The sequence below is a fragment of the Hevea brasiliensis genome, chromosome 5 (assembly GCF_030052815.1).
Source record: "Hevea brasiliensis isolate MT/VB/25A 57/8 chromosome 5, ASM3005281v1, whole genome shotgun sequence".
Classification (NCBI taxonomy): Eukaryota; Viridiplantae; Streptophyta; class Magnoliopsida; order Malpighiales; family Euphorbiaceae; genus Hevea; species Hevea brasiliensis.
The window spans coordinates 105,764,222-105,776,454 of record NC_079497.1 but is presented as its reverse complement, the minus strand read 5'-3'; the positions used below and the strand labels follow the sequence as shown (position 1 = coordinate 105,776,454).

Here is a 12,233-nt window from a genome sequence, read left to right as displayed (position 1 = left end):
TGCTGGCTGGATTCTAGACTGCTGTCACCACTGGTGATGTCGTCGGTGAGTGTGGAGCCGCCAGGGAGGTTGCTGGCCGGTGGATGGTGGCTCGCCGGAGAATGAAGAAAGGAGAGAGAGAGTGTGGAGAAAGAGAGAGAGAGAAGGTGGTGGTGGTGGTGGTGGGGTTCCTTCCCCTTTTTGTTAATTTTAATTTTTTTTTTTAATAAAGTGACTGGCGGTGACAGTGGAATCCACTGTCACACGCCAAGTCCCATCCCCCTTTCTTTTCTTTTTTTTATTTTCTTTTTTTTACTATATTTATAATATATACTAATAATATATAAAAATAATACTTTTTGGGTATAATTTAATAGGTTCAAAATACTTTTCAATTGGGTTCTAAATACAATTTTGTGTATAATTAGACAACAAAGAAAATAATGATAATTATTATAATATTTATAAAATTAATAACAATTTAATCAAACTATATTATGATAATTGATTTAATATAAATGTATAAAACTAATTATTTCAATTAAAATTAGACTATTTAATAATTATAAATTAAGTAGATACTATTAAATTAATATTTTAATACCATATAAAAATATAAAATTTGTAATTTAACATTCAGGTTATTACAGGAAGTTTCAGGAAGCACTTGACGCATAGCTGAATCTTAGTACAGCTTTTCACTCGTAGATAGACGGGCAGTTTGAGAGGACAATACAAACTTTGGAGGACATGCTTTGTATGTGTGTCATGGATTTTGGATGTTAGTAGGATGATCAGCTATCATTGGTTCAATTTGCTTATAACAACAACTATCATTCTAGTATTGGAATGGCGTCCTATGAGGCATTAAATGGTAGGAAGTGTAGATCCCTTCAGAGTTGGATAGAAGTTGGAGAGAAGAGAGTACATGATTTAGATCTGGTAAAGATAGTTTCTTTGGGCAGGAAACATTTAAAGATAGCTTTTAGTAGGCAGAAGAGTTATGCAGATCCGACGTGAAAAGATATAGAATTTGCAACGGGTGACTAAGTATTCTTAAAGGTTTCTCCAATGAAAGGGGTTATGACATTTGAGAAGAAAGACAAGTTAGCACCCTGTTACATAGAACATTTTGAGATCACAGACAAAGTAAAAGCAGTTGCCTACTGATTAGAGTTGCTACCAAACATTTCTCATGTCCACCCAGTGTTCATATCTCCATGCTTAGGAAATATATTCCCGATCCTTCTCATGTGTTGCAATCAGACATAGTAGAATTGAATAAGAACTTGATCTTTGAAGAGTAGCCAGTAGCTATAGTAGATTATCAGATGAGATAGCTTTCGTCAAAATAAATCCCTATGGTTAAAGTTTTGTAAAGAAATGCACCTAGGAGGCAGAGCCATATATGCACAATAAGTACTCATACTCGTTTAGTATGTAACTCAATATTATTATTCTGTCTTATATAAAATTTGAGGACAAATTTTCTATGAGGGAAGTATTCAACATCCCAAATTTTTTAAATAAAAATTATATTCTAACTTCTAGTGTCGTGAGCTTTGCGTAAGTGTTTTCATTTTGAGGAAATTCCCTTAGCGATCGGGATTGCATTTTTGAGCCAGACGCATGGGCTATCAGACCCACTTCAAAAGTGGGTCAATATTACAATGCTTCCCATCGATTTAATTGCTTCGAATGCGTTACAGGTGTCAAAATTAGCATAGGTAAATCCAAACTCCAAATTACTCTTTTTATCTAATATCGAGTTTAGGATGAAAATTCATAAAATATTTGTGGATAGCTAGAACATTATTATTCTTTTTGCAATAGTTTAATGGCATCGTTAAGGACTGCGGGGCATGTTTATAGAATTTTTGAAGTTGGTTTGAATAATTTTTGAAAAATGCTAGTTTTAAACCTTATAGCTGAATTGTGTAGTTACTTGAGAATTGTCTGGTTTGGTAGGCTCAAGAGAGGCCGTATGATATTATTGAGATGTGGGTTTGAGGCCTTTGATTTTAAAAGTGTGTTTGAGTTGCTTTACAGGTTAGGTAGGTTCTAGGTACAGAAAAAACTCTGTTGAATTTCTAGCATAAACTAGAATGTCTTTAATTCTTTGAATTCTTGTTTTATGTCAATACTAATGAATTCATTAATATAATTATTTAGGTGATCAGAATCAGCCTTCTTCTTCCTCCCAGCTGCCGCAGTGATATCTGGTGTATTGTGAATAGATATTGATTTTATTTATAATTTCAATATTATTATATATTCAAGGCATGCTCATGCATTCACTTATAAATATATGTATATAGTTAATTACTAGACACACCTTGTATTTTATATTTATTTCATGAAATTATTGTAAATGTCACCTTAGGGTAATTTAGAGCTGTGTGCGTGTGTTGGCGTGCGTGTAGTGTGGATATGGATATGGGTAGGATGGATAGTTACGGCCGAAACTTGACTCGCTAGGACTCGATCCTTATATGTGGATAACTCGGGGTGAGTATGGCTTTGAGTTGATCTCGCTGACTCCCGCACTTGGATTATTAAGAGAAAGTCCGACTTGAGTTGACTTCGCTGGCAGGTATTGGAATTAAGAGAGTTGTATAGGGGATTAGCTCCTATATGTATATATGCTGATGTGACACACGGGTATGTATGTGCTCTAAATTATCTTTTATGCGAATTTTGCTTGAATTGTTTGATACTATGTGACTATGCTGCATTTCATATCTAAGCAATGTATTAGTTCTAGATAGTTATAAAAATTGTATTTAAAATCAATATCTTACTCTATGAGTTAAAAGGTCACCATTATTCAACTATTTTTTCTCAGGTGACAGGTGGTCTTTTTGTGAATAACCTGTCGCAAGTTTACCAGCAACAACTTAATTGTTTTTCATTTTCTTGATTTATATTCTTGAACTTCGCATGTATCAGTAGTGTATCAACCTTTTCTGAGATTATAATAATCTAATCATTTGGGTGTTGTAAACTTATTATATGGTTGTGGTTGGATGTATGAGATGAGTATTTCCTTTGATGGGGGAGCTGAGCTCCCATTGGATTATTTATCAGAATGAGAATTGTGAGGGTGAGCTAAGCTCTCCAGATTGTGTATTTTTGTATTTACAGGTTAGGTAAGTTAATACTCCTCATTAGATAGTTTAATATATAGTCGAACTCTGTTCATTTGTTTTCTTGAAATTAAACTATGTTTATAGGCTTTATGGTTAGGTTAGGAATAATTAGGTTTGCTACGGCTTTGGAGGTCTTATGCTAACTCAAGTTCTAGTGTCGATCCGGCCCAGAATTTGAATCGTGACATTATTAATGAGTTTTAATATTAAAGTTGTTTTCAAAATTATCAAGTTTGGATATTAAATCTTAGTTTTGGATCTCAAATCTTAGTTAGAGTCAATTGTTCCATGAGAGAGCGGTCCATCTGGTAGGTATCATCAATGACTATAACAATTTTCTGTTGAGGTAAAAGCTAATTGATATAGTTATGCATATGAAAAAAATGTTATTTGACTTTCATATATTTAATATATAAATATAAAATTTTATTTATTTTATATATTAAATTATGCTATATAAATTATTTTTAAATTTATAATAAATCGAATTTATATATATATATATATATATATATATATATATATATATATAACAATTCATGAAACTTGAGCACAAGAGCACTATTTTTTTTATAATAAAGTTTTAATTCACTGATATTCAAGTTGTTTTAAAAATTATGAAGTTTGAATTTCAAATCTTAATTAGAGACGATAGTAAAAAAAATATAAACGGTATACCTTTATTAAATGTTTGTGTATTGCTTTTCATCCGAATATATATAGGATTTTTCTTCTTTTGCTTTTTACTTTTTGCTATGCTACCCTTGTTTTTAACTTCCATGTACTCTTCCGTCGTATTAAGATAAATTTATTTACTTTTTAACTGGATTAAGAAATAGTAATTAAAGTAATAAATTTTATTTATCTTTTTTTAATATACCTTTCATTTATATTGTTGCATTTAAAATTAAGTTATTTATTTGATTAAATTATTTTTAAAATTAATAGATTTTATTTTTTAAATACATATTAAATAAAAATATATTAATAAATTATTAAATAAACTATTATTTCGGAAAGGGAAATGGCTTTAATTTGAGACATATTAAAAAAGAAAGTAAAGATATCTAATAATGCTTATTAAATGCTTGAGTTAACGTTTGCTTTACAGACAAAGCACACAAGCCAAAATTTGAGTATTATTTAGTTTAAATTGAATAAATTAAATTGAATTATTTTAATTTAGTAATTCAGTTTGATTTTTAAAATAATTTAATTTGATTTAATTTTATATTTTAAAAATTTTGATTATTTTGATTCAGTTCGATTTTAAAGAGAAAAAATCAATTAAACAGAATTGAACTAAATAGTTTTATTAATTTTTGAATTGATTTATTTTTATGGAGAATTTATGAATTATATGTAATTATATATATATATATATATATATATATATATATATATAAATTATTTAATTTTATTGATTAATGATTATTAGGTTTAAATTATATCAAATAACTTGAAAATTAAGTCTAAATTAAAAAATAATTAAAAATCAAATCCGATCGATTTGAACCAAACTGAACTGAAATAAAGCGATTCGATTCGATTTGATTTTTCATCCATTTCAATTCGATTTGATTTCTAAAATATTTAATTCGATTTAATTTGAACTGAATGCTCACCCATAAACTTGCCCTAAATTTGAGGACAGTTTCTTTCATTTACGCGGGACATCCTTTCTTTTTTTTCCCCTTGATTGTTCCAATTTCCAAAACAGAGCCGAGCCAGACCTCAAAGCAACAATTGGGGAACAGAAAAAAGAAAATGAACTTTCCTTCTCTGCCAGTAAAGAAAAGAAGCAAACTGTACTCTGCAATGTGAGATAGCATTAATGATGTTAACATTAATGAAAGCATTAAATGAGGAATGGCTGCAATCATAATATTGCATTACATGTTGGCTTGATTTTTGCAACCGTTTTAGCTATGGTTTAATGCCATATTTTCATGTACCTTCACTCTTTAACCTCTCTAATTCTTTAATGCGGTGAAAAGAAGGTTTGTTCATCATCTCAAGCCTATGAATGCTACACTAGTATGGGAATTTCAAGTTCTGTTTTATTGAATTACCAATGCTCCTATACCTCCATACCATTAATATAAAAGCATGGTATGCTTCTTCTCTGTCAATTGGAAGAAAACTAGAATCTATTTGTGACATGAGGCCAAATTTAAAAAAAAAAAAAAAAAATTGAAAGCAGCACAGCTTAAGGAACTCTCTTTTTCCTCTGCTGTCATGCAAAAAAAAAAAATAATAAAATAAAATAAAATAAAATAAAATTCCTTAATGATACAGCAACTTTTGCTTCTTATAGTTAATTTTCTATATTGCAATGGAAATCTTTCTTATGAATTTTCCTGAGGCACTGCAAAGAAAACTATTTCAGCAGTAGGAGCCTTCTCGTAATCATCTACCTCTCTATTGATCCCAGATGGTAAGGGAGATGAATAAAGGATGGCCATCTTCTTTAAAGATGTAGCATGCTTGAGCAAGTACTTTATGAGCTCCAACTCATTATCCCCTTTGTGAAAAAGCTCTATTGCCGCTTTCTCCAATTTATGAACAAAAGCTAGGTTTTGAGACTCCCAATATCCCAGGGTAAATCCATATGATTTCGATTCCATTTTTGTTAACTAGAAAAAAGACAAAGAAATATAATTAGACCAAGAAGATATACAAAATTTAATAATGTAATACATATATATATGAGAGAGATGTAAGCATACTCTTTTAGCAAGGAAGTAGTCATGGTATTTTATTGTAAGAGTCTTCAGATTAGGTGTTCCTTTGAGCAACGAAGCTATAGCAGGCACCAAACAATCATCTAAATTGTTGGTATATATACTGAGGGAACTCAAATTACAGAAGAGTGATGGTAGACAACCCTGCTTAAACATAATCTACAACATTAAAAATAAAATATGTTAATTAGCACAAGTAACAACAGAAGAGTTAGCAAACACATGTCAGAGTCTACTGTTTACCTCATTGCATTCATAATCTATATATAGATTGGTAGTTGTACATATGCTATCAAGTAGACTTGACAAGTTCTTATTGGTAGAAAACTCGTGCCTATCCAAGGAAGGATCTTGCTTGACATTGATTCCAGTAACTTGTAAATGGTTCAACTTCCCCAAGCAGTATGAATCCACAAGATAACTCTCCCAAATCAGACGAATAAGATTTGGGGCAAAGATTTTCAATAACTTGGGATTAGAAGAACGACCTCTCCAAAACAAGAGAAACGAAGTAAGCTTTTCTGCCGATATGATTATATTGCTCAGTTTACTAGAGGAAGGATTATCTATGGTCAAACGTTCAAGGGTGGAGCTATTGATCATAATATTCTTTACCCCATCAATGTGATCAAGCAATAATTCCTCAAGGTGCTTGCAGAAAGATGAAATCCACTCTCCAAAACTATCATTATTAATTCTTACATTTCTCAAAGATAAGGATTTGAGATTGTAGAAGCCACCTGAAGAGGGAAATTCAAGAATGCTTCTGTGCAAGTCTATTTCGAATTTCTTCAAAGACTTGCAGTGATAGACAGAAATTGGCAACGAGAAAACCTCTACACCTTTGAGGATGAATTCAAGCTCAAGCCATTGAACCTTACATCCTATTGCATTATAAAGCCATGTAAAAACACGAAATTTTTCAAAAGAAGTGGCAGTGGTAAGAGGCCAGCGAATAGAAACGTGTTGGGTCTCCATTCCTTTACGGAGAGCAAAAAATCTGTCCACAAAATTGATGAACACCATTCTATCAGTCAAGCTCTTTTTCCAAACCATACCATCAAAAGTCAAGAATGGAATTGATATGCAGAATTCTCTCAGGTTTTTCGAAGTAAGGGACAATTTTGCAAGTTCTCGCATGTTGAGGAAGGAAAGGATGTGATGGACAACCAGATCAGGAAGATTGCCGATTCTGTCTCTATCTCTCTCTTGAGACTCCATAATATTTCCCACTGAACTAAATCACCTGTAACAATTACAAAATTAGGGACGACAATGCAGACAAATACACATTGTTTCACAAACTAGGCCCAAGTCAGAAGCTCCTGTGAATGGAAAAAGAAAAGCAGAGAAAGCCCATGATTCTGAATTATGTTAGAAGAAACATTCAGTTCAATAATGGACAATGAATGTACTCTGCAAGCAAGACATCTTCTGAAAAATAAACCCTAAACTAAAACCTTAGCAAATATAAATTACCACAACAAATGCACATAAACTGGACAAGAAAAGTGTGTAATAACAAGAGTGGAAGGCTCCATGGCTTACTTGGCTTAAGGTTTCGAAAATCTCTGGTTTACCTACCGATCAAATCCCTAATAAGAACCCTCAATCCTTCACCATTGATGGACCTCAACACCGAGAAAGATTTCATGCCTTAATAGCCTATCATGTATTTAATTTCCACTAGAGACCTTTTGGAAGCTGGAGACGATTTTTTTTGCTTTATTTTCATTTTAATTTAATTAAATTTGATTTTAATTATGTAACTATTAAATAACAGTCATATACATATAAGGTAATAGGATCCGTAAAAATTAATAAAATTTTATTTAAAAATTTTTAATTGATTAAAAATTAAAAAAAATCTCAGCTAAAATTAATAAAAAAAAGGTAAAAAAAAAATCAGCACAGGAATTTTCTAAAAGAGTGCATAATAGGAAATTTTGATGTGTTTGAATCGAGTGTATCAAAAATTTTTAAAGATAAATATTATATTTTTTATCATTTATATAAGAGATTTATGAGAAATTATTGATTAGATTAAATTTATTATAAATAAAAAAAATATAAATATATAAAATTATATATTTAATAGGTAAATTTAAGGAATTTTCTCTCTCATAACACGTAAAGTTAAGTGTTAATGAGAACTTACAAGGTTATTAATAAAAGTTTTAATTTATTTTTTAAAATAAAAGGAAAAAGTTTAATAATAAAATGAATGAATTAACTAATAATTTATTCTTTAAAATTTATGTAAATTAAAAGAAAAATTATATTTAATTTTTTTATTTTAATAAAATTAACTATTAGAAATTTTTATTTTAAAAATATATTATTAATCTCTCTATTTTTTATTTTATTTACTTTTTACTTTTTTTAATCATTCAATATCTATAATTTAAAAATATAATTATATAATTTTTTTATTTTCTAAGTCTTAAAATGTTTAGTCCCTTATACCGATAATTTCTCCAATAGATTAATTGACAGAAAATATAATTTAAACTGAATAAAGACATTAGAGTAGATAAAATAAAAATATAAAAACAAATTTATGTAATTTTTTAAAGTTTGAAGACTAAGAAGTTAGAATTATCAAAATAAATAGATTAAATGTTAATTTGTTAAAGTAAATATGGGAAGAGGGTGAGGGCAATATAGTCAGTACAAAATATTCAGCTGGTGCTGAATTGGAGTTTGGAACGAGTGGATGAAACAACCAAAATTCAGTTCCGAGTCGGAGTGTATAGGTCTCTGCCTGCTTCGAACTTGCTCAAATTCAAAAGGTAACGTTGATTTGATTGTGTCTCTCTCTCCCGATTGCTCATTAGCTTAATCAATTATGTTCCTAGTCTCCGTTTTCTGGGATTTTGTGTGCGTATATGTTGTTTATCTAGGGTTTACATCGAAACCCAATATTAATTGCTTGCTGAATATTAAGTATTCGCGATGTGATCTGCGTGTTTGTCGCGAGAGACTGTGAGATAGTGACTGTTATGATTTTGATTATTGGAGAAGCAGTGTTTGATTTGTTGAAGATGTTTTCATATGGATTTTGGGCGTTTGCTTCTATTAGGCGTTGCATAATCGTGTGCGTTTTCTTTTCTTTTGAAGTGTTTTCGCCCTGTTAGGTTTTTCTGTTAGCCTTTTTGTAAGTGGTTTCAGTCGCTCTCTTAATATTGAAACGAAACTTTCTGTTTGTTATTTTTAGCATTTTGAGCTATTGATTTTGAATGCAAGATATCTCCCTCCCTCTCTTTCCTTGGTAATGCGTGGTAATGGGAAATTACTTTTACAGTGGATAGAGTGATAACATATGTTATTTATGTATTTATTTTGGATAGAATAGCTCCTTAATTTGTGTTCCAGGGCCTTAATCTCATAAATGATTAAATTGATGCATTAAAATATAATGCAAATGTCTAAATGTTTAAATAATGCCAGTACATTGTAATTTGCATTCTAGTTATTTGTATGCATTAATTCTTGCCATTTTAGACTGGGCTTTCAATTTTTCTCAATGAAAGAATTGGATGAATGCAACGAAACAAGGTTGATTTATTGGCTTTCTGTAATTGGGATATTTCTTGTCAAAAGCATTTTCATTTTGAAGGGACTAATGTGCAAGTGCTAACTTCTTCTTTTTATTATTTTTTGATTATGGAGTACCCAGTTAGAAGGCAGTATGGATCCATCAGAACTAAGGTATTTGGAAGACGATGATACTCCCACAATGAAAACAATCAAGGGTGCAACTATGGGTTTAGTTGCTGGAACTATCTGGGGGACTGTGGTTGCGACTTGGTATGATGTGCCTCGTGTTGAGAAACATATTGCACTTCCAGGGCTAATAAGGACCGTCAAGATGATGGGTAACCACGGCATAACTTTTGCAGCAATTGGAGGAGTTTACATTGGCGTTGAGCAGTTGATGCAGCATTATAGGATGAAAAGAGATTTTGTCAATGGAGCTGTTGGTGGCTTTGTTGCTGGTGCCTCCATTCTGGGCTTCAAAGGTGAGGATTCCTGTTAAGTGGGTGCTCTTTTTTTTTTTTTAACCAATTTTTATTTCTTTTTTTTTTTTTTAAATTGAGATTGTAAGTTGATGTTTCTACATGGAAAATAGTGCATAGGGAAATTTGATCTTATCTAGATGTATTTTATTCAAATATATTTGTTGGATGGATGGCTTTTATTGTGAAATGTGATTATCCCTTGGAAATTTGCTGGCGTGGTTGAGAGCTTTACTATAATTTTAACTGAAATGTTGTTTAGTTTTTTTTTTTTTAACTTTTTTTTCCTTCAGTGTATCAGCAATTTTCATACATAAACTAAAGGGTTCAGGTGAACATCTGATATGGTGTAGTTAGTGGATGAAAAACTTACCACTGAAGTTTGATTAATAGAAAATGGGCATTGATGCATTGATAACTTTCCCTCTGTAGTGTGTTTCAGTCCTGTTAATAGCTGATATTAGAACGTGAATTTGTTATGGTAAACGTAATGACTATACTGGATCTAAGAGTTGCTGTGTTGTGCTGTAGTCAGATAATCAAAAGATGAACTGTAATGTTTATATGTAGGAATTTATAATGAAACACTTAAACAATGTGCTTTTACCAAATGTGAAAGCAATGATATAATGGTATTACCAAGTCTATGGACATTTGTTTTGCCTAATTTATCACAACTCAGATAAAAGCTACCTATGGAATCTTTGAGAATACTTTCTCCTCCTTTTCTTAGAAATTTGATGCAGAATGGATGTCAGGAAAGTGTTAAATAAATAGGAATTTGAAGTTTTGATGTGAGTTGCACTTTTGGTTGAGAAAGAGAGGAAGGAGGAAGATTATTGTGCAATAAATCACATCTTTTTTCCTTGAATTATATGTTAAGAACTTTTCTGAATGCTGTTTTTCCATACCTCAATCTTCAAATGGCGTAATGTTAAATCCTTTGTCTCATTCTTAATTGGCCTAGCCATATGGATCCAAAAGGCTTATTTTTCTGCTGATGACCATAGGTATAGAAGAGTGGAATGCTAGTACAAGGATGTATCTCTGGAAGGATAAATTTTTTAGCATCTAAATATTGTTTCCGTTATAGCACCTTAGTTTAACTGCAGAGGCTCTTAGGTGAACAGCACCAACATATTGTGTGAAGTATTTGTCCTACTCGAAGATTCTAATTATGAACTTCCTTTATGCTTATAAAGTGTAAAGGCAACCAGTACTTGATTGGTATACTCTTGGATTTGTACTACATGTTGAATATGGTAGTTCAGTCAATGCTGTATTCATTTGTTATGGCTTTAATTTGAAATGATTGGGGTGCCGCTCATTTTGCAGGAAGGAGCATTTCAACAGCTATTTCTGCTGGTACAGCATTGGCAGTCACTTCTGCAGCAATTGACGCTGGAGGTCAAACCACCAGAATTGACACTGGCAAGGAGTACTACCCTTACACCACCAAGAAAAGATCCACTGTTGAGAGTTAATTTCTTGACACTGTTGGTAAAATGGAAGATGCTGGCAAACTAATGGGAAGAAGTTTTCATGGTTTCTTGAATGGCCTGTATGTTTTTGGATATGTAATCGTATTCTTGAATCTCATATCTACAGCTCTCTTGTTACTCTTAGTGCCTGAATGGGTAATCTAAATAAATACACTTGTCATTTTTTTTTTCAAAAGATCTTTTAGATGTTTATTTTTCAGTATGAGACGGCTGTTGTTTTTCATATAGTAAATTGAAACAGAGGCCAAGAAAAATAATTGTTTTGGTACTTTTGAATGTGAGAGAAGGATTATGTGGAGATTTGTCTTTCCCTAGTGCAAGTTTTTCAGATTATTTGATGGCCCTGGAGCTTACCAGTTTCTTTAAATTTTGTTGTTCTGTGCATTCATATGCTAGCAATCAACCCAGAGGAGGGATGAAAATGGTGAACATGCAAATTGAAGGTTTTAATGTTCTGTTTTAGTGTTCTTTGATCCCACCCAAAAATATTTAATTTAAATATAAATTATATATTTTTTTACATAATTTAATTTAATGAAATTAACATAAATTCACACATCGCATTAGCAAAACAGTAAATTGAAATAATTTTGTAGGCTACACATGCATAATTATTTTTTAATATTTTTCTCTTATTGAATTGGCTAAAATTATTACCGAGGTTAAAATTTACTGCAAAAAAAAACTAAAATTGAAAAAACGAAAAATTAAGCTGCCTCTTTTTTTTCAAAGGTAAACATAGATGTCCAGGTAACAGGATATACTCTTTGGTAAAATCATGATATGCTAATTCATATAAAATACATATATAGGCTATCCACAACTAATGTAGGATCCCGA

At 31.1% G+C, this 12,233-nt stretch overlaps 2 protein-coding genes across 4 annotated transcripts; one reads left to right on the top strand and one right to left on the bottom strand.

The window, feature by feature from the left end:
- Positions 1-5,166: 5,166 nt before the first annotated feature.
- Positions 5,167-7,576, bottom strand: LOC110636768 (F-box/LRR-repeat protein At4g14103). Of its 2 annotated transcripts, none has more exons than XM_021786600.2 (4): positions 7,421-7,576; positions 6,116-7,118; positions 5,858-6,031; positions 5,167-5,764 (listed from the first exon to the last, which is right to left on the bottom strand). In XM_021786600.2, the coding sequence occupies exons 2-4, from the start codon at positions 7,091-7,093 to the stop codon at positions 5,477-5,479; spliced, it is 1,440 nt and encodes a 479-aa protein (XP_021642292.2). In that variant the 5' UTR covers positions 7,094-7,118; positions 7,421-7,576; the 3' UTR covers positions 5,167-5,476. The 2 variants fall into 2 exon arrangements, with proteins under 2 accessions (XP_021642292.2, XP_021642293.2); XM_021786601.2 differs by having other exon boundaries at positions 6,116-7,197; positions 7,421-7,561.
- Positions 7,577-8,504: 928 nt separating this feature from the next.
- LOC110636785 (outer envelope pore protein 16-3, chloroplastic/mitochondrial) lies at positions 8,505-11,691 on the top strand. 2 transcript variants are annotated; one of them, XM_021786626.2, is made up of 3 exons: positions 8,505-8,664; positions 9,545-9,894; positions 11,227-11,691. In XM_021786626.2, the coding sequence occupies exons 2-3, from the start codon at positions 9,564-9,566 to the stop codon at positions 11,373-11,375; spliced, it is 480 nt and encodes a 159-aa protein (XP_021642318.1). In that variant the 5' UTR covers positions 8,505-8,664; positions 9,545-9,563; the 3' UTR covers positions 11,376-11,691. The 2 variants fall into 2 exon arrangements, with proteins under 2 accessions (XP_021642318.1, XP_021642319.1); XM_021786627.2 differs by having other exon boundaries at positions 8,521-8,664; positions 9,552-9,894.
- The last annotated feature ends 542 nt before the right edge of the window (positions 11,692-12,233 follow it).